Source organism: Rattus norvegicus, chromosome 2, assembly GCF_036323735.1.
Source record: "Rattus norvegicus strain BN/NHsdMcwi chromosome 2, GRCr8, whole genome shotgun sequence".
In the NCBI taxonomy this organism is placed as follows: Eukaryota; Metazoa; Chordata; class Mammalia; order Rodentia; family Muridae; genus Rattus; species Rattus norvegicus.
The window spans coordinates 188,564,348-188,591,825 of record NC_086020.1 but is presented as its reverse complement, the minus strand read 5'-3'; the positions used below and the strand labels follow the sequence as shown (position 1 = coordinate 188,591,825).

Here is a 27,478-nt window from a genome sequence, read left to right as displayed (position 1 = left end):
GCAGCTACACCACTGCAGTGACCTAAGAAGGGAGCATGGTCCTGCAAGAGATTCTGGAAAGATCAACAACGGCCTTGTGTGCGTGCTGGTGCTCAGCCTGGGCCTTGCCGGGTTTACTGATGGTGGTGTGATATGGCCGTCACCTCGTTTCATGTGTGTCTCTGGGGTTCCTCAGCTACCTGGCTTCCCTGAAGGTTCAACAGAGCCTCTCCCCAAAGCTTTTCCTAGAAGACAATGAAGGACTAGAACCCCTCATCCTTCCTATCCCTCCCCTGCCCTCTTTCCTCCCCTTGTCCTGTGCTCAATGGACACGATCCTAGCCCACTGCTGTTTTATGAGGGTCCCAGAAAATCTGTGTTCTCTCTCCCTGAAGTAGAGAGTAATCCACTTCTGCCTCATCCTTTTGGGTTTGTGGCTGGTAGTTATCGTTTGTGGTTTTTGAGGCAGTTTCCCTTTATAGTCTTGGTTGTCCTGGAACTTGTTCTGTAGACCAGACTGGCCACAAATGCACGGGCACCCATCTGCTTGGCTCTGCCTCCCAAGTGCCAGGATTAAAGGTGTGCAAGTGCCACCACCACCGCCTTTTATTGTGGTAAGGTCTCCTTGCCTAACCCAGGCTGGCCTTGAACTCAGCCCTGCCTCAGCTCCCCAGTGCCGAGATCAGTTGTGCATGGTCGTGTCTGGCCAACCTTATGGATTTTACTTTACATTTAGTCTAGGTAACACTGGCCACCTATGTCAAGGGGGCGTTGATCTTCTAAGCCCCTGCTGGCCCTGCCCGGATACGGTTTCTGTAGGACAGAGAAGTAAGCAGTGGGGTGCTCTGTGTCACTGTCATCATTCGCCTTGTATCTGCCACATCGCTTGGCAGAACTGGTCGGAACTGTGGAGAATTAAGGGGTGAGGTGAGGGCCCGGCCCTCTGAGTAGGTCTTGCCTTCTAGAAAATACAAGTCATTCCTTCTCTCCTTTTAATCGCCATATTAAAAGTTTAGATACAAAATTTTAGAAATTCTCGGGAAACTTTAAGAAACGAGCATGAACTATGATAGCCCACAGTCTGATAATAAGCTGCAACAAACGGGCGGCTGCCAGGCTGTGGGGAAGGTCTGTATCCCTGCAGGTCAGCGGCTCCCCTTTCTTTCTCCCTCTCCACAGGGGGGCTCTGGTCCACAGCAGAACCTGTGGTGCTCACTGCTTCAGGGAGGGTCACCCAGGATCCACAGAGGGAGGCCCTTCACCGCAGAGCAGATCCTATGGGGTCGCTGTGTCTATTCACCGTTCACTGCTGTGGGTGGAATTTTAAGTGGAAGCCGTTTGGGTAACGGCTCTGCTCACATTCTTTCCCCGGGGAATGGTTGTATGGATCTGTAGAGAGGAGAAACAGATTTCAATCATCCCTTGCCCTGGGCTCCCCAGCCCCCAGGTCTTACTCCTTGCCAGAGACATAGCTATGCTTAACAGCCCCCCAGTTCTATGAGACTTTGGTACCCTCACTGCCTTCCTGGCTCTGAATTTCCATGCCAGGGGAGCCAATCACCCAGTGTTAAAGGAGCCAAGATGGGCAGGACCCTGTCCCAGGCTCTGCTGGTGCTCAGAGAGCAGGCGGGCTGGCTGAAGCAGTAGCTCCATAGACTACTGTATTATCAGCCTTAGCACTGCTTGTCACCTTCAGCCTTGGTGCTCTAGGTTCAGTGAGAACAGCTCAGAGCCCTGTTCCCTGTTCGTGGCATGATGCTGTCGGGATCTCAGGAAAGACAGGGCTGGAACTGGAAATCTGTCTTTCAAACATCTATTTTCTCTCTTGTCTGTTTTTTCGTTTGCTTTGCTTTTGTCTCTGTACTCCGGGCTAGTCTAGAACTCACTATATAACCCAGGCTGGCCTCAAATGTGATTCTCCTGCCTCAGCTTTCTAAGTATTGTGTACACAGGTGTGAGCCATCACCCAACCTATCATCTCTCTGCATCCTGTGACTCAATGGACTTAAAGTCCCCTTCTTTGCCCCTAACCTACCCCTAAGAACCATATTTCCAGCAAGTCTCCTCTGACCCGGACCTTCCCGCCCTCGTACCACATCCTTGGCTCTGCCTCATCCCTAACATCTTGTCTCCAGCACTTGAGCAGACTCACAAAGAGGCCCAGGTGGCTGAGGCTGTCCCATTGGTCGGGGACAGTGGTTAGTGAGTGCCCTGGCTATTCTGCCTGTGCCTGTCCTTGGTGGACATCTTTCCTTCCTGTCTGTGCCCTGCCACAGCTATACCTTTTTGTCCTTCCTCATTCACTGACTACAAAAGCATGGGGACTCTGTGGGCTTTGGGGACTGAAATTGCTCCCTGCACTTCCAGTGTGCTTATCTATGGGACAGACGTGCCACAGCAGACACCCACACTCAGAAACTACAGGCTCACACTCGTCAGCCCTTGATTTTCCTTAAAGACGTGTCGTAAGGAATCCTTCCATGTCTCCTCCCTCCAAACCCTCTTCTTCTCTCCCTACCCTCATCCTGACTAATTTCCCAAGCTTAACTGCCTCTCCCCGAGGGGAATTTTGTGACATGAGAATTGTCACCTGGCCACTGCCCACCGTACAGTTCCCTCCAGCGCAGGCACTCAAACCACCCAGCGCCTTAGGAACTGCCTTCCAGCTCCCGAGTACAGGGCACTCCAGCTACCGATCTTTGTCACCAAGCTCATTGTGTTTGGATCAATGTGCCACAGTTTCTGCCGCTCCGCTTCCTCCTGTGGGTTCAGCTTTAGCGTCCCTCAAGCTTCCAGGAGACTCAATACACGAAGAAGTCTAACTCTTACAGTCCAGATCTCTAAGACAGAAAAGCCCTCCCATTCCTGTTCTGGAGCTCATAGTTTGTAACTCCCCCATGAGCATGTTCTAAGCTATGGTCTCATCTGACATGACTACAGACTCAGAACCACATCTGCCCCGCCCCCAGAGGAAGACCCCAGGCCTTTGTACCCTAACCCGACCCTGTAAACTCACTGGCCTCCTTAGACGGGACGCCGGGCATATTTTCTGCGGTGCATCTCATCCACTCGTTCAAGGTACCAAGTGCCTGGGAAGAGGTTGCTTGTGTCACCAGGGGGAGAGAAGTTCACTGTGGGACAAAGGAAGAGAAGCAGGGGTTACTAAGGGTGGCATGGGTGTGCACTGAAGAACTCGGTAATAAGAATGCCTACAGACTCAAGAGGAGGACTCCTGCTGCCCTGCCTGGTGTAGGTTGATGTCGTTATGCAGGTAAAGACAGACACAGGATAAAATGAGGTCTGTCACTGGACGAGAAGGAAGGGAGGCGGGAACAGGGGTTTTAGAAGGAGAGGGAGAAAGGCAGACATAAATGAGGGAGAGGCCATGTATCTCTACATAGATACAGGTTGTTATGAATATTTCTTAAGGGATGGATTTCTATAGGTCAATTTATCTTATCTAGGTGGGCGGTTTATATCTTTATCAATTGGTTGTGAGTTTATTGTGTGGATGTATTGTGGATTGAAAATTTAACATATAAATCTGATTGTTGAGTTAGTTTATTGAGTTTTGATTTCACCGGGCAGTTGGGAGTTTATACTTTAACGCCAGGGGGTGGGTGTTGGGAGTGTTGGCAGAGTCTGTGTCAGGGAGCTGCGATAGGCCACTCCATGCTGGACTTCTAGAGCCCTGATTTTACCGGGTAGCTGGAACCAGAGAGTTCACAGCTAGCAGAGAGCCACCATGAGAGATACTAATCAGAGATAAATTATGGTTATTCCATATGGCTCACCAGTGCCGGAACTGACTCTAGAAACCAATGTGGCAAAGTGCTATGTGGGAACGGCCCTCGGACCACCTGGGTCAGAGAGTACTTGGGGGCAGCATGGAGTCGCTAAGATAAAGATACCTGGCAATGCCACATGGCCCTACAGGTGCCGTGCCGGTGCTAGCACAGGTTAAAAGGGCCACCAGATTTAATATTTACCACAACAGCCTGGGGCTGTAAATCACCTGTAATACACTGTATAGAAGAAGGACCATCTTGGGTCTGGTACTTAGGCCTGCCTAGCTGTTAGAACTTGTACTATATGAGGGACTGTGGAGATGGCTCAGTTGGTCAAGCTCTTGTCTCATAAGCACTTCTCTCAATCATCTCGTAAAAATTGTGACCTTGGCCCATTATAGTCTCAATATCTGATGAATCCCTGGCTCCAAGGTACAGGCATGGAATCCAAGGTAAATTGCTTTCTTCTTTCTTCTTGTCCCCTTCTTACCCTTGTGGTAAAATTGCTCTCTCTGATTCATTATTTCTGTGAATTCCTCAGGGGACATGCGTCTCCGGGAGTCTAGACGTTTGGGCAGATCTGACACACTAGACACCAGCTTCTCCAGAGGGGAACCTGGGAAGCAAAAGCAAGAGTGTTAAGCCTTCCTGCGGTCATTATCACTGGTGCTAATAGGCAGTCAGGGTCTGGAGGCTGACCCCACACAGTACTTCGATACGTAGTCTTGGTCACAGTAGTCATTACACAGTCAACAGATACTGGATATCTCAGATGCACCCACTTCTCTCTAGGTAGCTGAACCAAACTATTACCTCTTGCCTTGTCTAACTGATTTCCTTGCATCTACCTCTGCTACAGCTGGGGATGTACTCACATGCATGACCTTAGGCAGTGCCACTTGGGTTCCCACTTTTCCTCACCCTTCCCTATGACCAGTAGATCCTGAGAGGAGGAAGTGGGAGGCAGGAAGGCAGTGGGTAACTTCAGGCCACAGGTGTTTTAAGAGACAGGCAATTTAAACCTTTGAGGAGTGTATAGAGGTTTGGGGAGGGGACAAAAAGGGGTATAACAGTGGCCAGGGCTAAGGCACTAGGGATGCCTTATTTGCCTGAAGAGGAATTCCAGGTGCTTGCTGGACATAACCTTATAAGGAAAAGGGAAGTTTAACCCAGCTGATCTCCTCTGGTGGGGCACTGGGGACTATATGCTTTGGGACATGCAGGAGCATGCAGGCCCAGGAGAGGGAAGGAGTAGTCCCTTATGCTCTTGAAACAAGATTTCTGGGGTTGGATTTGATCCCACGCCTGCTTGGGACCAGCTTCTCCTGGTTCCACAGTACAGGCCCCATAATGCAGGAGTTTTCTTTGCTCTTAATCACTACCTAGCTCTGTCAAGACAGCTACCTCAGCCGAGATGAAGCCCAAGGTGGCTTCTTTAGCTTAATGCCCCTTGTTCAGGAGTAGCTGATATGAGATGACACTCACCTGGGGAAGCGTCCTTGGACACTCGAAATGAGAAGAAACTTGCTGCTAAGCCTGAGCCGTAGGAGAATGCTCCAATCCTGGAGCCGGCCAATTCTTGGGCAGAGTGGCTGCCGGTGAGGGAAAAAGCCACATCAGCATCACATTCTGTATTTCCGATAAATCTCCTATGTGTTAGTCTAATCTCACCCCTTCCCACCTTATGTAACTAGAAATGTGCCTCATGCACTCTTCACTTTGATAGAATTCAAAGATAGGTGGAATCCAGACAAGGGACCAGAAGTAAGAAGTTTTGCCAAAAGGAGACCAAACGCAGCCCAAAACATGAAGGCAGAACTGTGAGGGAAGATGCTTTCAGGTGTAGTCAGGAGGCGAAGCCAGCGGACTCACCCTCAGGGCTCCCAAGTTAGCCACAGTGGTTCAGCTTTTGTGTGTGCGCATGTGTGTGAATGAGTGTGCGCATGTGCATGTGTATGTGATGTACCCAGGTAGCTCGGGATGGCCTTGAATTCTGCTGTCCCTCTACCTCAGCCACCACAGTTCTGGGATTGCAGGCATTTGCCTGACATCTGTACCTATGACACAAGTTTCCGAGCATCCCCCACCAGTAATTTGATCAAGTCCACCTATAAGTGTCTTTTCTATATAATATTAGTATTTCCTTATAAACACCACAACATGGGAAAATCAGTAACCATTAATAGAGAGCAGCTGAGCATGTTCTGAGCACTATAATTTGTAAGGCAATTTTCATGAAAACATTCCATAGCCAATTATTCTCTGTATTCTGACCAGTGGTTAATCACTGCTTTGATCACTATCCACTTGGGGGGAAAGCTTCTCTGATCAGGGGTGAGCTGTACTAACCTATGAGTATAAAGATGTTTATATGTTTGGAGGGCAGTTTGATGCTGTGTTTGTTTAGCAAGGTGACAGTAGTTTCTCCTCTAGGGCCCATGACCTACCCATGTGTCCTTGGGCGGGTTTACAATGCCAGGCATTAGTTCCCTTCTACAGATCTGGCCTTAATCCAATTAGAAAGATGTGGTCACTCCAATATCATTTGTGTCACTATTGCACAGATGAGACTACATCTATGTCACACACCCCCACCCAAGGTTCAGGGAACATCACAGACGAGAGGGAAGAGTGATTGTGAGACAGAAACCAGGTGGACAGAAAACAGTGTCTCCTGGACAGGGCAGGGTCTTTGCACTCATGAACTCCCAGCAGCATGGTTCCCCGCATAAGGTCAAGCCAATCAACCTTCCTGCATGGGTAGAGAAAAAGCTTCTGATGACTCACCCTTAAGTGGAAGCTGTTTGTAGTTGATGGCTAAAGAGGGAAGGGAGTCAACTGACTACTTCTTCAGGGGTATGGCCCCTGGTAGGATGCTCTGCTCCAGTGGATGTCCCTATACTCTTGTGCCATAGGAAGTACTAATTGAACTCATGGGCTATTTAAAAAAGAAGAAGAGGTAGCTAAATGGTGGTCCAGGAGGCGCTGCAATGGGTGATAGAGGGTAGACATACTTTATACTACATGAAATTACCAAGTTTAAAAAAAACTGTAGAAAAGCAGATATTGTTGTAGTGACATTTTTGGCATTTTTATTTCTTAAACTATCACAGGAATATAAGAATATGTTTTCATTTTAATCCCAGGTGTGGGACATGGGGCTGCTTCAGACTGTCCGCAGCAGCTGACTGTAATTTGCTCTAGCAAGTGCGTGATTTTGCCAGTGGCAAACATTTTCTGTGACTGTGTAACATTTGCAATTCTGGGGACTTTTCAGAGGGTATTGAATGCAAAGGCCACAAAAGGCAGAGTGAGCTGTTGGTTGTTGGTGAGTTGCTGTTGGTCCTAGTTTGTTAAGTAGACATGCACAAAGAAGAAACAAGATGTTAGATATCCTGACAGCAGAGATCAAACTTGCCCTGAAAACTCTGTGTTCCTAATCAGCAGGGAGTAGTCTACTAATGACATCACCCACTTTCCTTTCTATCCGTTTTCCTCTCCTGTCTAGTGTTAAAGGACTGAAAGCGTGAAAAAAAGATAGGTAGAAGAAAGAAGAAACCACAAATTAGTAAAAGATGGGTTACACATTGTTATATAAATATTTTAAAGACAAGGAAAGTAAGGATCATACAGGTTTGGGACGTTATTTTTCAAGATACGTGGTGAATAGGTTGAACCCCATTATAGGATCAAAAGCCAGCCCATAAAATCCCTCACACTGTATTAAATATAGAGATGTTAAATAGACAAGATAAAAATATGCCCACAAGTTCTGTTTTCTCTCTGTCTGGGTGGATCTTGCACTTTTCCCAACATATATACTCACACTGGAGAAGCTTGACCCAGCTAGCAAACCTGTCCCCAACCACCTCTGAAACAAGTTGTAATATTCATATGAATCCTTTCTTCCTTTACTGTAAAAGTCTACCTCTCAACAAACCGAAGGTTTAGATGATAACAGGAGCCAAACATGGTTGGCCCTGTCAGCTCATGATGGGGAACAGCAGGTAGGCCAAGGGCAGTACTCACTGGGAGAGAAGTGAGGCCAGGCACCCGTAGAGGGACGAGGTGTACATGTTCCCATTGTTTGTGGAGAGGTAAAGGGAGGCCTTGGTTTTCTTGTTGAACATGTCCAGGGAGGCCTTCAGCAGAGCCTTGTCAACATCCTTGTTGGTGTAGGTTTCTTCCAGCTTTAGACCCCTGTGAGGCAGAGCAAGGTGTTCACATGAGAGTTGACAAGAGAAGGCTGGGGATGAGGCAGGAGAGTGCTTCTGGAGAGAACATTCTGCAGTGTGGTTTTAAAAATTACAATACTCAAACACTTGAAGAGCTCAAAGTGACAGTCCTGTCATTCTGAGAAAGTGTTTACACACACTCCTGTTGTGGCATCTAGCTACATTTCGCAGTCCATTGGAAAACTGAAAATCAAATCACGGTGGAACCATGGTTCTGCTGCAGGGAACGTCATTTGTGTGCTTTGTGAACGGCTTTCCTTGTGGGAAGCCCCAAAGGAGAACCCCCTTTACACCTAGCAAGGACCTGCATGACAGAATCTGCAGCCATGGCTGTTTTCCTGGGACTGGCCATGGGAAGATCTCTTTCCTCTAGGACAATCCTAAGTGTGCTCTTGGCAGCCTTCTCTTTCACTTTGTCTGTAATGTATATGGCAATGGCATAATAAAAATCTCTTTATGATCCCCAGGTGGATTTACTGAGAATACATGATGAAATTGAGATGATATCTGAAGCAATTAAAAACCCAGAAAACAAGTTTTAAGAAGAACAAAATAGATATTATACAGTTTCTGGAGGCACCTAATTAGTCTCAGAAAAGCACATAGCTCACTCTGACTCAGAAAGCAGCTCTTGCAAGACTAGATTAGGGATGTTAAGGAATTCACCTAAACTTGAACTTATGAAGACGTAAGTTCAGAATCCAAGGAACTCAACCGTCTAGGTACCAGCCCTTGAGAGAATAAAAGAGGTCGGCCAAGAGTCAGCCAGCTCTCATGCCAACAGATTAAATCTCCTCATCTTAGCTATGGCTGTACAGGACAGAAACATGGACAGAATAGATTCAGATAAAAAATGTAAAATCTGGTGTGATGGCTACCAGCTAGGTGTGTGAGGTCCAGCATGCAAACCCCAGTGGTCACAGAGATGTGTTTAATTATGAGTCATAAGATTAAATATCTGCCTAGGGAAAATGAAGTGTATGAGAAAGAACCTTATGGAAAACATTCAGGGAATTACTGTCCACCTTCATGGAACACGTGTGAGGAAATAAAACTGAACTTGTTTGCTTTATGACCTTGAAATGAAATACAGAGAGGTTTAAGCTGTTCAGACCATCTGCTTAACAGCAAACTGGAAATCATTTTCTTCATTTACGCCACCGCCACGTTTATGTCCCCAGGACCCTTGAACCCGCTGGAGCAGGACCCCAGCAAAATCGTATCGCACACCCTGCATACTGTTTGTTCTTCCTTTTTACCTTCCTTTCCTCACCTAGTACCCAGAGAGCCCCATGCAGGTCTGGCCGTCCCATCTCATCCCATCCCTCTGTTGAAAGAATGGCTTAGCATCCTTTCTGCTGTGTCGGGGATTAGCCATCTGCTTCTAGCAGGGAAGTCTACATCCAAGGTGTGAGGCAGCCCTCCCCTGGCCCACCCTCCACCAACCTAAGCCCCCTTCCTCTTAAAGAAGACCCACTTGAAGGCCTCTAGACCCTTGTATAAGTTGTTCTGCTTGTCACTGCTAGATGACAGGAAGTCATTGAACATCAGCCGAGCTAGGGATTTCTGGACCATCTTGCAAAAGGGTGTGTGGAAGATCATATATTGCACGTCATCGAGGGTGAAAGGCTGGTTGTTTCCAGCTAGAAAAGAAGAGACAATGTGACACCTGAGGTCCACCCTCCCAGACTCAAGGCTGCCAAGGGGCTGGCTTCCCAGAGAGATAGTTCCTGCCTCCAGCACACACACACCCAGGGCTCCCTCATTCATCCCATTATACATTCTCTCATTCATTGCTTAGGCATTACTAAGTGTTCCCTACAGGGAGAGGGAAAGGAAGACTCCTGCCCATGTGAACAGAGCCCCACTTCCTGCCCTCCCGGCCCCAGCAGACCTTGCTTCCACTGATTCTGGATTTTCCTGCGGTAAGCTGCATAGCATCGGTCCAAGGCCCGCAGGTAGCACTGGATAGACAGCTTCCCATCCACCAGTGGATACTCTGAGGCCAAGTTTGGTTTGTAGAAGTCATAGGCGTTCTCCATGTGGGTTCCCCTCAGCCCTGGAAAGACACACAGAAGGCTCCAGACACTGTGTCACTTAGGCTGCCTCGGGCAGAATGGAGGGGAGATTCCTGGTTCTGCTCTGTCACCTACGCCCAAGTCTGAGCCTTTTCAGTACCCTCCCCTAGTCAAAAGGAGTCGAGGAATATTAGTTATTTATTTAATTTTATTAGTGGTGTTAATATTTTTCTACTATTGTTTTGTTTTTCATTTTTGTTACACAGAGACAGGGTCTCTCTGTGTAGCCCTGGCTGTCCTGGAACTTACCCTGTAGACCAGTCTGGCCTCAAACTCACAGAGATCCACCTGCCTCTGCCTCCCAAGTACCATCACCACTGGCCCCAGAGTATTGGTTTTACAGAAGTGAGATGTATATTTCTCTCTCCACACCTTTGTGGGCTTCTCACAATCTAGACTAGAATTCTCCAAGCTTCACTTTATGTCCGGGTTTCTTCTTTCACAGTTAGCTCAGCCCGGACTCCCTAGGGTTTCTAACCTGCATTTGCCACACCTATTCCATGCACCATTATCCCAGTGCATGATCAAACCACCAGTCCTGGCTTCTCTCTTCCCCCTGGGCAGCTACTCCCTAGCCAGACTTTCAGAGGCAAGCACCACCATCCCCCAGCCCCGAGTAGTGCGCATGACAGTTTGGGAGCAGAATCTATGACATGACTGCAGAGCACACAGCCTCTTGGGAATGTTTATTACAAACCTTGTTCCAGGACTAGCGGGGCCTTGGGCCCAATCAGCATTGCCACAGCCCCGGCACCACCTGTGGGGCGGGCGTTACCACTTGGGTAGACTGCGATATCACCACAGACCACCAGGGCATAGCGACCTGCCAAGACAGACAAGACAATTAGTCATGACCTCACTGCCAAACCCAGAGTGAGGGCCTACTGTGTGCTGAGCACAGTTTTACATACCGGAACTAGATGGAACAAGACTGAAAAATAAGATAAAATAAAAAAAAATTACACATAAACTCTAGTGAAACCCATGATCCATTTGTATTTGAAATATAAATTCAATGCTAGGAGTTCCCACAGTCTAGCTATTCACTCAGAATCATGTGAATAAATTACATTGATTTTTTTCATGTGTTTTTTATCAGCGCATGTGTGTTTGCATATACACAAGACTGTGCAACACATGTGGGAGTCAGGTGTCTACCACATGGGTTCTGGTGATGGAGCTGAGATCATCAGGCTTGGTGGCAAGCACCTTTACCCACTAAGCCATATTGCCGACCCCCAGGATTACTTATCTTTTCAAAACTTTCTTTGTTTCTGATTTTAGGATTTACATTTTACTTTTTATACTCATTTATTTTAGTCTGTATGTATAAGTGTGTTGACTGCATGCATGTATCGGCACCATGTATGTACCTGGTCCCCACAAAGATCATTAGAAGGGGTTCAATCCTCTGGAACTGGGGTTATGGGCAGTTGAGAGCCGCCATGTGGGCACTGGGAACTGAACCAGGGTCCTCTGCAAGAACAAGTGCTCTTAACTGCTAAGTCATTCTCCAGGCCTGTTTTAGTGTTTTTGAGACAGAGTCTCATTACATAACCCAGATTGGCTTCTAACTCAAAATCCTCCTTCATCCGCAAGTGACACGATAGCAGGTTTGTACCGCCAGGGCTGGCCTAAACTCCCTTTCTAAAGTCACTTAAAACTTTGTTAGCTGGTACTTGTGGAAATGATTTAAGTTTGCACCAACCAATCTACAGCACCTATATCTTCAAATATCTTCTAAAGAAGGACAATGCATCGGGAAATAAATTGACATTTAAACACAAACTAAATACTCATTATCCTCAAGTAATCCCTCACTGTGCCAGAGAGGTAGGCAGCTGTGCCAACATGTGTGGCTGAAGATGCTGCCTCTGAGCAGCTTACCTAGAACATTCACCTACTGCAGTGGTTCTCAGCCGAGGGTTGCAACCCCTTTGGGGATCAAACGACTGGTGGTTGCAAAACAGATATCCTGCACAGCATATATTTACATTATGCTCGTAACAGTAGCAAAATTACATGTATGACGTGGCAACAAGAACAACTTTATGGTGGGGGTCACCACATCATGGGGCACCATATTAAAGTGTTGCAGCACCAGGAAGTTTGGACACCACCGATCTATTGGATACGGACTTTAAATTTAAACCCTATTCTGACCAAATCCTAACCACAGGACCCTATAGCAGATATTGGTGAGATCCTCTCCTCTGTGTTTTGGCAAATGAACCAAGTCCTTGAGCTTGTGAGGTAAGCACTCTCCCACGGAGCTACACTCCTAGTGATCCCCCTCCTTACATTGTTATTTTCAAAATAAAGTATTTCAAAGATCTATTTTTCTTCATGTATGAATGTCTTGTGCAAATCAAGAGCATAGCTTGTTAGAGTCAGTTCTCTCCTTCCACCCCAGAAGTTCTGGGGTCCTAACTCAGGCTTGGCAGCATGTACCTTTACTGTATGAGTTGACCTGCCAGCCCCTTCATTTTTTTTATTGTTTAGTCTCTTGCTTTTGTGCCAGTGTGCAAGTGCACTCGCGTCTCCGTGCGTGTGTGTATGTGTGTGTGTGCACACACATGTGTATGCATTGATGTGTGTACACATGTTTGAATGTGTGGAAGTGCATGTATGTGTACTGGTGTTCACATTCTGCCTCCATGTGGAGGCTTACGATTGCTTGATGCTGGCCTCCTCCTAGATTACTGTCTACCTTACATAGTAAGGCAAGGTCTCTCACTGACCCTGAAGCTTACCATCTTTGTTAGATGAGTTAATCAGCTGTCCCAAAGGATCCTGGTCTCCATTTCCCAAGCACTGGGATTACAGGTGGGTCTCCATACCCACCCAGCTTCAGCTTGGATTCTGGGATCCCCGAGTCCCCAAGCTTGCTCTGCAAGGACTTTAACCACTGAGCCATCTCTGCAGCCCTGGTCTCCTTACTTAAAGCAAAGAATATTAGACTATATATCCCCTAAGATCCATGGCCAACACTAGAACCTTAAAATTAATTTTGTAATTGGTATCCACTGTGGTTTTTAAGGCTATTTTGGCCTAGTTTCAAGCTCAGTAAATACAGAGACAGTCAAGGTCTGAAAGTAAACAAGAACTCAGGCTCCAGGAGATTAATGTGGCACGTTAATGAGAATGTCCCCCAGAGGCTCATGTATTTGAATGCTTACTCACCTGAGGGAGGCAGTAGTTGAAAGGATTAGGAGATGTGGTCATGTTGAAGGAAGTGTGTCACTGGTCTGGGATTTGAGACTTCAAAAGTCCAAGCCAGCCCCAGTATGGCTCTCTTCCTACTGCCTATGGATCTGGATGTAGAACCCTCAGCTCCTTCTCCAGCACCATAACTACCTGCATGGCACCATGCTTCTTGCTATGCTGATACTGGACTAAACCTCTGAAACTGTAAGCCATCCCCTACTGAATGCTTTCCTTTGTAAGAGTTGCCGAGATCTCTTGGTGCGCTCTTCACAGCAATAGAACAATGGCTAAGCCAGGTGCATTACCGAGTGAGATTAGGTATCTAATGCTCACACCTTTCTCTTGGACTTTGCCTTCTCTCAGAACAGGAGGTATCCCTCCAGGGCAGCTCTGGGGAAGGATGTAAGGACGATACAAAGCAATGTTAATATGTTAAAGTCGACGTCTCAGTAACAGGTACTGTAGAAGAAGATAATCAGTTCATGGTGCCCTCCTGTGCTTCTCTCAGCCCACTTTGACCAGTGTCCACCCCTTACCACAGAAACTTGTCAACATACGTCTCGATCTCAGAGACCCAGAAGGTGATTTTGATGGTTTGCATATGCTTGGCCCAGGAAGTGGCATTATTAGAAGGTGTGGCCTTGTGGGAGGAAGTGTGTCACTGTGGGGGTGGGCTTGGAGACCCTCCTGCTAGCTGCCTGAGGATGCTCAGTCTGTTCCTGGCTTCCTTCAGGTGAAGATGTAGAACTCAGCTCCTCCTGCACCATGTCTGTCTGGATGCTGCGATGCTGCCATGCTCTGGCCTTGATGATAATGGACTGAACCTCTGAACCTACAAGCCAGCCCCAATTAAATGTTGTCCTTTATAAAACTCATGTTGGTCATGGTGTCTGTTCACAGCAGTAAGACACTAACTAAGACAGTGATTAAGAGAACTAAGTACAGAGAGACATGTTGGATTTTGTTTGGAGATTTACCTCTACACTCACCATGGTATTTACTCTTGTCACCTTGATGGGATGTATTACCACCATGGAAACAAACATAGCATGTCATGGGGGAGTTTCTTGTTTAGGCTAACTAAAGTAGAAGAGACAGTCTAAAAGTGTATGACATCATCCCCTAGGCTGGGGTTCTAGACTACTTCCTGACTGGGGATGCCCTGTGACTAGATGTCTCTAGCTCCTGCAGTCATGATGAACTGTGCACCTTCAAACCGTGAGCCAACAAGAACCCTTCCTTCCTTCCTTAAGTTGGTCTTGCCAGTGGTTTTGTCACAGCTGCAAGATGAGTAACTAAAGCAGCAAGACATTGTCTATTTCACCTCCTCATCTACAGTCAGACACAGAACTCACGCCACAGGATATTGTCCAGAATAAATGAACAGCCACATGAACATGCTACCCGAGTGGCTGCATAAAGCTGTGACTATCTTCATGGCTACTATCACTGTTTTTATTGGGTTATAGGAGCAACTGTATGAATAAATTGCCTTTCTCTTCCCAGCATAAATTGCTGAGAAGCAAAGCACAGTCTTCAGCTTCTACCCTAAGAATCACACTTCTGTAATGTCCTGGAAACATACCATCCCAGTAGCTGGACTCCATCCAGTTGGCAGCGTTGAAGAGGGAGGCAGTGCCACCATAGCAGGCGTTGGTGGTATCTATGCCCTCGATGTCAGTGTTGCCTGAATCCTGGAAGAGCTCCATGAGCACTGTCTTGACAGCCTTGGACTTGTCAATGATGGTTTCCGTGCCCACTTCCAGGCGGCCTACGGCATCCCATGGCAGCTTTGTGCGTTCCATCAGCCTCTGCACCACTGTGAGGCACAGGGAGTTGATGTCCTCCTGGACCGAACAGAAGCCCATACGGGTCTGGCCCAAGCCCACTGTGTACTTCCCTGCTTCCACATTGTTGAACTTCTCCAGGTCAGTTTGGTCCACATATTGGGCTGGAAAGTAGACCTCCAGGGCAAGGATGCCCACATCTTTTGGCCATGTATCAGTTTTGGCCAGGGGAGCAGGAGGGATTGTAGAAAACCTGTGGTTAAAATAACAGCTGTAAACCTACTAATGGCCTTTTGACAGTTACCTCAAAAACAAATCAAAACAAAATAATAATAATGTGGCAATTACGTTTATGTTTTAGTATGCTGTAAAGGTATGTAATCAAGTGAGGAAAAATTTAGTACTTATAGCTGTTGAATTGACCTTTTTATCCCTTTTACCCATCATAAAGTGTACCTTTCCTAACAACATAGCTATACACATATTGTATAGTACACTCTTTGCATGGTAGTCTGACTAGACTTTCAAGTGTAATATTAGTGTTGATTGTCAATTTGCTAGGGTCTGGAATCACCTGGGAGACAAGCCCCTGCGCACATGTATGAGGGATCTTTGAGATTAGGTTAGCTTCTGGGCATGCTGGCCTAGCAAGGATTATCTTGAAAGGTTTAATTGAGATACAGAGGACTATCCTGGAGGGGTGGTGTACTTTTCCTTGGGCTTGGGCTTGGGCTTGCACTGTATAAAGAGTAAGAAGCTAGCTGACCATGACTATTCATTGTCCTCTGACTCCTGACCGCCTCAAGCTCCTGTCACCCTGACCTCCCCACCACGGTAAACTGAACTCTAGAACTGTGAACTAAAATGAATACTTCTTGTCTATATTGCTTCTGTTATGGTATTTTTTGTTTACCTATGTGTCTTTTATTGTTGTTTTTTTATTTGTTTTTTAGTTAGGATCTCTTATTTTACTCTGGTAGCTTTGAATTCTGAGTTCTCCTAACTTCTCTCCTGAGTATTGGGATTGCAGGGGTGGTGGACCAGAATAAGAATGGCCACCATAGACTCATATATTTAAATACTTGGTTGCGAGGAGTGGCACTGCTTGTGAGGGGTTAGAAGGTGTGGCTTTGTTGAAGTAGGTGTGACCTTGTTGAAGGAAGTATGCCACTGGGGGTGGTCTTTGGGATTTCAAAAGCCCAAGGCAGTCCCAGTCTCTCTTTTCCTGATGCCTGCAGATCCAGGTGTAAAACTCTCAGCTACGTCTCTAGCATTGTGTTTGCCTATGTGCTGCCACGATCACCACCATGATGATGGACTAAAGCTCCAAAACTGTAATCCAGTCCAAATTAAAGCTTTGTCTTTTAAGAGTCTGTCATGGTGCCTCTTCCCAGCAATAGAACACTGAGACAGCAGGTGTGGACTATCACATCTGGCAACATTTATCATTTATAAGTTTTATATATTAAAGTCTTTGAAAAAAATTTAAAAGCCTGACAATAGTGGTATTTTAATTAGAGTATTTAGTCTGTTTATATTTATTGTAATTACTGGTAGAGTTGCGATGAAATCCATCATTTATTTTTTTACTTGTTTATATGGTCTCTCATATGTTATTTCCTCTTTCCTGAATTCTTTTCAATTAAATAAATATTATATATATATATGTATATTTCTTCTCTGCTTTTTATTGATGGCCCTAGAAGTTACAATAGAAATAGTTTATCATAAACTAAATAAATTAATATTTCTACTGAGAAGGTGATGTCAGAAGATAGCCGATGAGCAGTGTCTGGTTTTCTTTCCTCTGTAACAGGGAAAACAATAGCTATTTCACCAGCATGTTTGCATGGAGTAAAGTGGGATGTGGAAAAAATATTGAAGAATGGAAACATGTAATGACTTTAGAAAGAAGGGACTAGCATCTATCCTCCTGCCATCCTATTTCTCAAGACCATCTGAACCAAGAGGAGTTTGCTCAGCAGGCAAAAGGTAACCAGTAGTCCTCTCTTATACCATGCTGCTTGCTGATGGAGTGTCTACAGCCTTCATAGCTCCTGAGTTTGGGTAACTACCTATTTACTACACCACCAGATTGCCCTAAAGAGGAGCTTAGTCCATGCTGTGCCTTTCTCACTCTACTCTGCTTCATAGGGCCATTTCGAGACTCTGCCCATCTTAAGGTCTATGAAGCAAGAAACCAGGTAACTGCTTCTATCGGCTTAGCCAATCCACTTCTGTGGCATATATAGATGTCTCTGCTTGCATTCTTACACCTCTAGAAAGCATCTGGGTTATGTTGAACAATTTGATCTGAAGAAGACCCATTTTCTACATCCCAAGAAACATGAAAAGCAGATAATAAGCAGCCATACCTGCATAGCTTGCCCACTAAGGCTTCTATCCTGAGTAGCTTAGCCCACAGAAGCCATCTCTGAAACTCTAAGTGGCCCTGGACATCCTTCTGCAGCCTCCAGAATTAGTTGATATGCTTACCTCAGAAAGTCACTCAACCAAGTCTCTGAGAGGCAGAGTAACGGCTTCTTCTTGAGCCTACAGTGTCATCCATGACCTTCCCTCTATTGTAGGTACCACATCTATGCTTGCCTACACTCAGCCCCCATGCAAGCTTCAGATATAGACAGCATCATCTCTACTGAGGAGCCATGCCTACCTTGGCCCATGGGTGACCTTGTTCCCATATTATCTATAGAAACTGATAAGTACATTCATCCTCAAACCACTGTACCCATAATGCTAGCAATTTTGCCTTGCCTAAGAGAGATACATGAAAAGCCATGTATAATCCTGCAACTCCTATATTCTAAGCCACTAAGACATCACCAACACTGATGAGAGCTAGAGAACTACAGAAAGACTACACACTAGAACACCAACCCAATGCAGTCTATCCAATCAATAGTGTGTGACAGATCATGTTGTGAAAGGCTTTAACTATTAAAAGAAAAGTCTATTAAACTGGAAGAGAGAAAGTGACCCCCTCCAAATGCACACATGTCAATGTAGGGTCATTAAATACATGAAAAACATGCTAATATGGCATCTCTAAAGAAACGCTCTAGCAACAGACCCACCCCACCCCAAACACATACACCAAAGGAAAGGAAATCAGTGAATAGCCTGAAAAAGAATTCAAAATAATTATTTTAAAGAAGTGTTTGAAATTATAAAAAAAAATTGCAAGCAGACAGTTCAATGAAATGAGGAAATAACATATGATGTGAATGAGAAATTGAGCAGAGAAGAGATCCTAAAAGAAATAAGCAAAATTTTTGAAGTTAAAGGACATAATACATGTCATAAAAATAGCTGTGAGTAGGCAAAAATATAGCGTCTGGGCATAAAGAAGACATGCTTTTTCAAAATAACCCAATGTAAAAAAGTTAAAACAAAAAAATGGAAGTGCATGAAGAAAATCTATGAGACTTACTCAGAAGCACAATTGAGTTAAGGTGTCACACTATGTGTATTTCAGGAGAACAGATGAGAAAAGCATAGAAAACATAGTCAAAAACTTTAAAATTCTTGTGACAGATATCTATGCCCAAGAACCTCAACAAATTCTATATCCAACCAAGAAAGAGTCTCTTGACATACTACAGCCTGTTAAAAGTACAAGACAGGCCTGGTGAGATGGCTCAGAAAGTAGGCATACATGCTTTCAACCCATTGGCATGAATTCAATAACTAAGATCTACATACTGAAAAAAAAAACAACTCCTACACACTGTTCTCTGACCTCTGCCCACACACTGTGGCACAGACACATATGTAAATATGCACATATATATGCACACAATAAATAAATAAATAAATAAATAAACAAATAAACAAATAAATAATAAATGAAAAAGTTCAAGCTAGAAATTAATTCCAAAAAAAAAAAAACCAACAAAAGAAATATATCAAGTTGGGGTTGGGGAGTTAGCTCAGTGGTAGAGCGCTTGCCTAGCAAGCGCAAGGCCCTGGGTTCGGTCCCCAGCTCCGAAAAAAAAGAAAAGAAAAAAAAAGAAATATATCAAGTTATAGATAAGGAACTTTTCATTAGACCAATGGTAGAGTTCCCAGCAGAAATCATATAGGACAGTAGAGAACAGGGCGATATAGTATACGTTCTGAAAGAAAAAAATTGCCAACCGAAAATATTATACCCAGCAAAGCTACCTTCTGAGATGACAAACCAATAATGTCTTTCCAAAATAAGAAAAAGCAAGGAATTTATCATCAACAAATTACATCTGGAAAATGTGTATAGGAATTCTACAGTGAGGTGACAGAAGATAACTACATTATAAAAACATCTGGAAATGTAGAACTTAGTAGACCTCTAGCAGATGTCCAGAAGAGGAGAAAGAGAAACCTATCGGAATAGAAAACCACCAAATCACAGCAATGAACAAAAAGAAGAAGGAGCACAGGTCATATAAATGACCAGCAAAGCATGTAATAGAAAGAAAGTCAACTTCAACCTCTCAGTTAAAAGGTACAGATTAGCTGAATGCACTAAAACCAAGTCCTGGTGATACACTTTCTACAATAAACTCACTTCACCACTGAAGACACACATACACCAACAGTGATGGAAAAAGATACAGAAGTAGAGCCCCAAAGCAAGCAGGAGCATCTGTACTACTATAAATAAAATCTGTAGAAAGAGATGTAGAAAGTTGTCCAATGCTAGATGGATCAATTCAACAAGAGGAAATAATTACAATTACATATGTACACTCAGTATAGGAGCATGAACTATGTGAAGAAAGACCACAGATATGCTGGAAAAATGGATTCTAATACAGTAATAGCTGGGGACTTCACCACCGTCGCTTCCATCCACAGACAGATCGTTGAGACAAAGTCAACAAGTGAACAGTACAGTTCATCTGCACTATAGGCCGAGCGAGTTGAACAGAGGTTGTCAGCACGTTCCCACCTAACAGCTACTTTTTCTGGACAACCACCTTAATGTCAATGAAATGGTTACATACAAGACCTATGAGCTATAGCAAAAACGACACTTAGAAGGGAGCTTACGGCAACATGCCTACATCCAACAGCTTGTGAGTCAACAACTTAATGATGCAACTCAAGGACCTGGGAAAGAACCAAGTCAAAGGTGCAGAGGGAAGGAAAGAACAGGCAGCAGAGCAGAAATAAACAGAGTAGAGAATGAAACAATGAAAGGAACAATGAAACAAGTAATATTTGAAACGGAAAAGCAAGTTGATAGGCCTTTAGCTTAATTAATCAAGAAACATCCTGGTATGTGGGATAAAGGAGCAGCACTGGGGCTGGCTGCCCACTAGTCTAGCCAATCAGAAAGCTCCATGTTCAATGAAAGCTTCTGTCTCAACACAGAGGGTGAGAGAGATGGAGGAAGACACGCACACACACGCACACACACACAGACACACACACATGCACACACACAAACAGACATATACACACAGACACACACCACACACACACACGCACACACACACACAGACACACACACACATACACACACAGACAAACACACACATGTACACACACACAGACATACACACACAGACATACACACACATGCACACACACAGACATACACACACACACATGCACACACACGCACACACACCACACACACACACACACATGCGCACAGACATACATACACACACACACGCACAAAGACATACACACACAGACAAACACACACATGCACACACACACAGACATACACACGCACACACACACATGCACACAAACAGACATACACACACAGACACACACACACCACACACACACGCACACACACACAGACACACACACATACACACACAGACAAACACACACATGCACACACACACAGACATACACACACACACGCACACAGACATACACACACAGACATACACACACATGCACACACACAAACAGACACACACACAGACATACACACACATGCACACACACAGACATACACACACACGCACACACACATGCACACACACAGACACACACACAGACATACACACACAGACACACACACATACACGCACACACAGACACACACAGAGACATACACACACAAACACACACACACACACCACACACACACACGCACGCACACACACAGAGCAACACAGCAGGACACAGAACTCAGAATTAAACTGGCACTATCATAGTCAGTCAACTTACTTGTAAATCCTTATGAGCTGACTTATACATTGCAAAGGGATCGAGAATACCCTTTGAAGAAACGAACTTTTGCAAAGAGTGGTGCTGAGAACTAGGTATTCACATACAGTAGAATCTGGACTCCCTCTTTTAATCTACAAAAATCAAGGCAAAATAGTGAAGTACTCAAATGCAGGGTTTATAATCATGACTCTACTAGAAGATAAATATGCAGGACACATGTTGATTTTGGCAGAGATTCATCTTATTTTGATTTGATTGAGATGTGATTTCACTATGTAGCCTGCATCGGAATTCACTTGGAGCTTAGGTCAACCTGGAGTTCATGATCCTCCACGTTGGATTCCCTTCTTTTATATTAACTTCTGTTTATTTATTTGTTTACATATCCCCTTATATGCGTGAATATGTAAACATATATGATGTGAATGCAACAGCATGCGTGTGAACATCAAAGGTTAACTGTGGGTGTCTGTCCTCTTTCCAAAATATGAGTACTGGGAATTGAACTCAGGCCATGAGACTTAGCGGCAAGCGCCTTTACCCACTGACCCATATCACTAGCCCTTCAAACACTTTTTAGGAACCCCCAAAACAAAGATTATTTAAAACTAAAAATGCTTCTGAACAGCAACGGGAATGATGCAAGAATAAAGTGGCAACCTCCAGTGAGAGAAAATATTCCCAGTCTGTTCACTTGAAGGACACAACTCTCAGAATATATCAGGGACTGAAACAACTTAGCAACAAAAGTCCAAATATTTCTGCTTTAAAATAGGCCAATGCCTGAATCAGCATTTTTTTTCAGGAGAGGACAAACAAATTAAGAACACTGAAAGACACACATCAGTGGGGAGATGCAGAGCAGAGGTACGAGAAGCGGCTTCACGGGCTGGGGATTTAGCTCAGTGGTAGAGCGCTTGCCTAGCAAACGCAAGGCCCTGGGTTCGGTTCCCAGCTCCGAAAAAAAGAAAAAAAAAAAAAAAAGAGAAGCGGCTTCACCACAGTAAGGATGGGTTTATGAGTACATAAATGCCAAATGCAGGGAGGCTGCAAAGAAAGGAAGCTAAAGGCTGGAGAGAGGCTCAGTGGGAAAGGCACTTTTACTCTGATGACCTGCGTTCTTGCTGCCAACCCTGATAACCCATGTCGATCTCAGTAACACACATGGTAGAAGGAAAACCTTTCACATAGAGATGATGGGGATGAGAATCGATACAGGCACATGGAAACAGTACAGCAATACCAGCAAAATCCAGAGCAGAACTACCATATGATTCATGAATCCCAGTGCTGGATACACACCCAAAGGAACTAACCTGATCAGACATCTTGTACTTACTGTGGCATTCTTTACAATAACCGTGACAGAGAATCCTTTGTGCTCACTGGCCGACCAGTGTGTAGACAAACTGTGACATATGTGCCCGATGGGACATTATTTAGCCATGAAGATTACATTTTATCATTGTAGCAACATGGATAAGACATATGCTAGAGCACAGGAAGACACAGACTGCACGTTCTTGCTCACGGGTGGTAGCTAAGATCTTAAAGCAGTAGACGATAGTGATATAAGAGCCTTGAAAGGGAGTAAGGGGAAAGATGGAGAGAGGATGTGTGTGGGAGGAGAGAGGATGTGTGTAGGAATACAACTGCAGGGGAGAAGTAAGGTTTGGTTTGGCTTGGTTTCCATCACACTATGGATGAACGTAGGACACAAACTGAGGACATTTGAGGCAACCACACTGACCCACATCCACAACCAGGAAAAGTAGCTTTCAATGCCTTGTGACACAGCAGGACCATTATGATCGACAACAATTAATTGAGTATTTTAAAGTAGCAAACGGGGATGGTTTTGAATGCCCCCTCCCCTCCACAGAGATGGTAAAGGTCTGTAAGGGTAAATAAGCCAGTTGCCCTGATCTGGTCATTGCATGACGTAAATGTGCTTTTAAATGTCACACCCTCGCTATAACAGTTACTGTGTCTGTCCCTTCAAAATAGAACACTCCCTGCAGAATGGAGCAAGCCCCTTCTGCGGGCTAGCTCTGCTACCTGCTCCATCCCTTTGTTAGTCTCTGAATTCTTTCTTTCTACAAGCCCTCAGAACATTTAGAAACCTCGACTCATTTTACAGTGGACTTCTAATTATCTTCCCCTCTCCCTTCTTGATACTAAACAAGAACAAACCGATCTTTCCCCCACTTATTGCTGTATTTGTCTTGTTTCGAGACAAAGGCTCACTGTGTTAGCCTAAGTTGGCCTTGAACTCTCAATCTTCTGAGATTGCAAACGTGCACCCAACATGCCCAGGTTCTTTTTCTCCTTTGGAAGGAGGTTTTCCCCTGTCTTCCGTCTGCCTGCTTTCTTCTGATTTGAGACTCTCAATATTCATCGGACACTCCTCACGCAAGGTGGCCTCACCATAGAATAGAGCGACAAGCCTTTTATAGCTCCTTAGGCAGTGGAGCAGGCCAACCTGTAGGAGCACAAAGGACAGAAAGTGCTGTTCTCAATGCAGAAAATGGCGGTCAGTAGAGGAGAGAAAAGAGAATTTCTCTCTTTCCACCTTCTTTCACTTCAGACTCTCAGCTCCTCTGGTGAAGGTCTGCACTTTCACCTCCTAGCTGCAAGTCCCTCTCCTAGAGGTGCCCATGGGCAGGCATCTGAATCTTTCCTCACGATAAACACTGGTGGAGAGATGACTCAGGAACTCCCCAGCAGTTGTTGTTTTAGAAATACTCCATCTAGTTGGTGCCTTGGACTCCTGGCTTTCCAAGCCCTCTCTGTAGCACAGAGGCTGTGGCTTGTATTGAGTGCTTCTCCTGATTTGTATCTCTAGGGCCCCCAGTTCTCTCACCAGGAAAGTCACTTTTAAGGAGCCCTGGGAGACAAGAGTGAATCCTATTATCCCAGATACCAAAGCAGAACGATTTGGGCTCATTGTCTCTATGAGAGAGGGCAGGAATTTATTTATTTGGTGCCTTCCAAATAAGTGGAGTTTGTCCTTTCAAATATTTATGGGGGAGAGTCCCTGGGACCAAGGGCTAATGGTTAGCTCATGTTGGAGGTGCCAGCGTGGCAACTTCCCTTGCAGGTTCATTTTCCTGCCTCTTCTGGACTGACTCCTCCCTGTCTTCCCATACAGAATGGCAAGATTCAGGGAGAAAGTTCGAGAGCCTGTAACTCTCCTTATTGTCTTGGTAGAGATTTTCTGGGTGTGGGTTTCAGAGCCTTAAAGACAAGTACCTTAAAGACAAAGGCTTCCAGAAGCACTCAGGCTTGGATGGTGCTTGGGCACTTGTTGAGAGTGCCTTTCTCATCCTGTGCTCCCTCTAAGCGGTGACCACTGCATTTGATTTAAACCCTGCTCTTGCTGTGAAGCTCAAGAATCTGCACCATGGCCTTAATCACTTCATATCATCCTGCCTGCTTCCCTGTGGGTTCAAGGCTAACAGCCCCGTGCTGGGCAGCAAGCAGAGAAGGGTGTTGTTGTGTGAAGGAGTTTCAAAGAAAAGAAGGCAAGGCTGTCAACATCCTTAGTGGGTGAGGAAAGAAATGAGCACACACATACCCCAACTACAAAGACTGGTGAGGGAGGAGGTTATACCATGAAAGAGAGACAGGCAAAATCATTGAGTTCAAAGGAAGCAGACAATCTCTGGGATGGATGGATAAGGAGGGCCTCATGGGAGAGGCTGAATTTAAGGTCAGACTTCTTTATTTGTTTTCATTTTTAAAAAAAAAAATGTTGTTGAGAGGCACATGTGCCATAGCAACTAGAAGACAAATTTCTCTCCTTCTACCGTGTACACTCTGGGTGTTGAACTTAAGTCCTCAGGCTTGGCAGCAAGCACCTTTACCCAATGAGCCATCTCGCCAGCCCCTGAGGTCAAATTTTTTTTAAAGATTTACTTATTTATTATATATAAGTACCCTGTAGCTGTCTTCAGACACACCAGAAGAGGGCATCGGATCCCATTACAGATGGCTGAGAGCCACCATGTGGTTGTTGCAATTTGAACTCAGGACCTTTGGAAGAGCAGTCAGTGCTCTTAACCACTGAGCCATCTCACCCCACCCCCACCCCCACCCCCAGATCAATCTTGACTGACAGATGAGTAGTTTTCTGTTGCTGAAGGACTGGAGGGGGGTGAAGGGGCCGTGGCCATGGTGGGGATGCATGAGCAAGGTAGGGAACCTTCACTGAGGAGAGTGTGCAGGGAGCAGGGAGATTTAAGGTGAGAAACACTGAGTCCTGGATACTTAATATCAGGGCGGGGAAGCAGATGGTGAGTCTGGGGTGGACTGAAAGCAGATGTGGATTGCATTACAGAGGTAGAACCCTAAAGCAACAGTTCTCAACCTGTGGGTCTTGATGTCTTTGAGGGTTGTATATCAGATATTCACGTTATAGTTCATAACAGTAAAAAAAAAACTGCAGTTACCAAGTAGCAATGAAGTTATGGTTGGGGGTCAGCACACCATGAGGAACTGCATTGAGGGTCTCATCATCAGGAAGGTTGAGAACCACTGCTTGAGAACACAGGTGACCTATAAGGAACTTTAGTAGTTCAGGCAGCGAGCACTGGGGTTAACCCTGAGGGCACCAGACAGGAAATGTGAGCAAGAATTCAAGAGCATGAACCAAAGAAGTCCGAGTTGTGAGGATGGAGGCTTGCCTCTTGGGCAGTGGCCTACTGTTGCATCGGAAGGTTTGGGCCAGGCGTGGTGGTACATACCTCTACTAGGATTATTCCCAGAGTTCTGGAGGCAGAGGCTGGTGGATCTTTATGAGTTCAAGGCCAACCTGGTCAACATCATGAGTTCTAGATCAGCCAAGACATAAAGGAACTGTCTCAAAAGGGGGGGGTACTGGGGACTGGTCACCCTTGTCCAGCCATGAAATAAGTAAACCATGTCCACAGCTTCCTCATAAATAGAGAGGAAGCAAGCTAGAATCGAAGCCTGAACCTTCAAATGAAATTCAGTGGTTTTGTAAAGGGTGGGAAAGAGGAGATGGCGGTGGAGCTATGAAGAAAATCAGGAGGTTAAAGGGCACTGCCCCTTCCCCCCCACACACACACACCTATACCCAGGCTTCCAGGAGAGCAGGCAAGGGAGGAAACAATAGCAAAGTGTTTTCCTAAAAATTCAGTATTCGTGGGTATAAGTGGAAAGGAAGCCTCAGGACTCTGAGCTCATTGGACAGAGAGCAAAAGAGAAAAAATAATACCCAGGAAGCTGGGAGCCTGAAGCTTGAAGCCCAGATGTGTCCCATCAACTCTGGGCGACCACAGTCACTTGGACCAGACTGAAGGGTGTTTACAGAGAAAGAAGGCATGCGTGTTTTTCTTTCACAAGTACATGTATCCACTCCTGCACACACACACACACACACACACACACACACACACACACACACACACACACAGAGTGAGAAGCATACACACAATTTTTATATTTCATCTCAGAAAACCGAAACACAGAGAAACACAGCTTCTTCTCTTTGGTCCATTCTAGATCATGCCACAGCGAACTAAACCAGGCAGTTAAACTACAGCTGCAGCTGCAGGATCCTGAGGTCTGCTGCAGACTGTAGCTGGCCGAGGAAAGGATGCTGCTTTGCCTAAGCCAGGTGCACCAGAGGCTTAAATGGTTCTCAACCTGTGTGTCCTGCCCCCTTTGGGTCAATTTGTAACAATTAAAATACATCTTGCACATCAGATATTTACACTATGATTTATAACAGTACAAAACTAATATGAAGCAGCAATGAAAATAATATTATGGCTGGGGTCACCACAGCTTGAAGGACTGTATTAAAGGGTTGCAGCGATAGGAAGGTTGAGAACCTGTGGCTTAGACACTTCCAGCTCAACAGATGACAGGCACTGTCTAGAAACGAGGCTCACTTGTTTGTAAGTGAACACAAGCCCTGCCAGGTTTTGACTAAGTTTCTAGTGAGTTCTCCAGCAGGTCCACTGACTGCTTTTTACTGGTTCTCAGGGTGCTTGTCCCAGAGTGATCTATGCAACTCACCTCTGCTGGGCTGCGGGGAGCAGGTGAGCGGGTGAGAGCGAAGATTCCTGCATCACTCTCTTCACTTGCAGGACCCGCCTTGCTGGAGCCAAAAGCCGCTGCATCTCTAAGGTATCAACAGAAAGCCAGCAGTCCACAGCCCCCGGGAGAGATGCCCAG

General features: G+C 45.4%; 1 protein-coding gene across 2 annotated transcripts; it reads right to left on the bottom strand.

Annotated features, from left to right (window-relative positions):
* Positions 1 to 953: 953 nt before the first annotated feature.
* Positions 954 to 27,478, bottom strand: Hmgcs2 (3-hydroxy-3-methylglutaryl-CoA synthase 2). 2 transcript variants are annotated; one of them, NM_173094.2, is made up of 10 exons: positions 27,320 to 27,454; positions 14,872 to 15,326; positions 10,777 to 10,902; positions 9,896 to 10,060; positions 9,479 to 9,644; positions 7,796 to 7,966; positions 5,252 to 5,358; positions 4,257 to 4,382; positions 2,995 to 3,109; positions 954 to 1,367 (listed from the first exon to the last, which is right to left on the bottom strand). In NM_173094.2, the coding sequence occupies exons 1-9, from the start codon at positions 27,421 to 27,423 to the stop codon at positions 3,003 to 3,005; spliced, it is 1,527 nt and encodes a 508-aa protein (NP_775117.2). In that variant the 5' UTR covers positions 27,424 to 27,454; the 3' UTR covers positions 954 to 1,367; positions 2,995 to 3,002. The 2 variants fall into 2 exon arrangements, with proteins under 2 accessions (NP_775117.2, XP_006233064.1); XM_006233002.5 differs by having other exon boundaries at positions 957 to 1,367; positions 2,999 to 3,109; positions 27,320 to 27,478.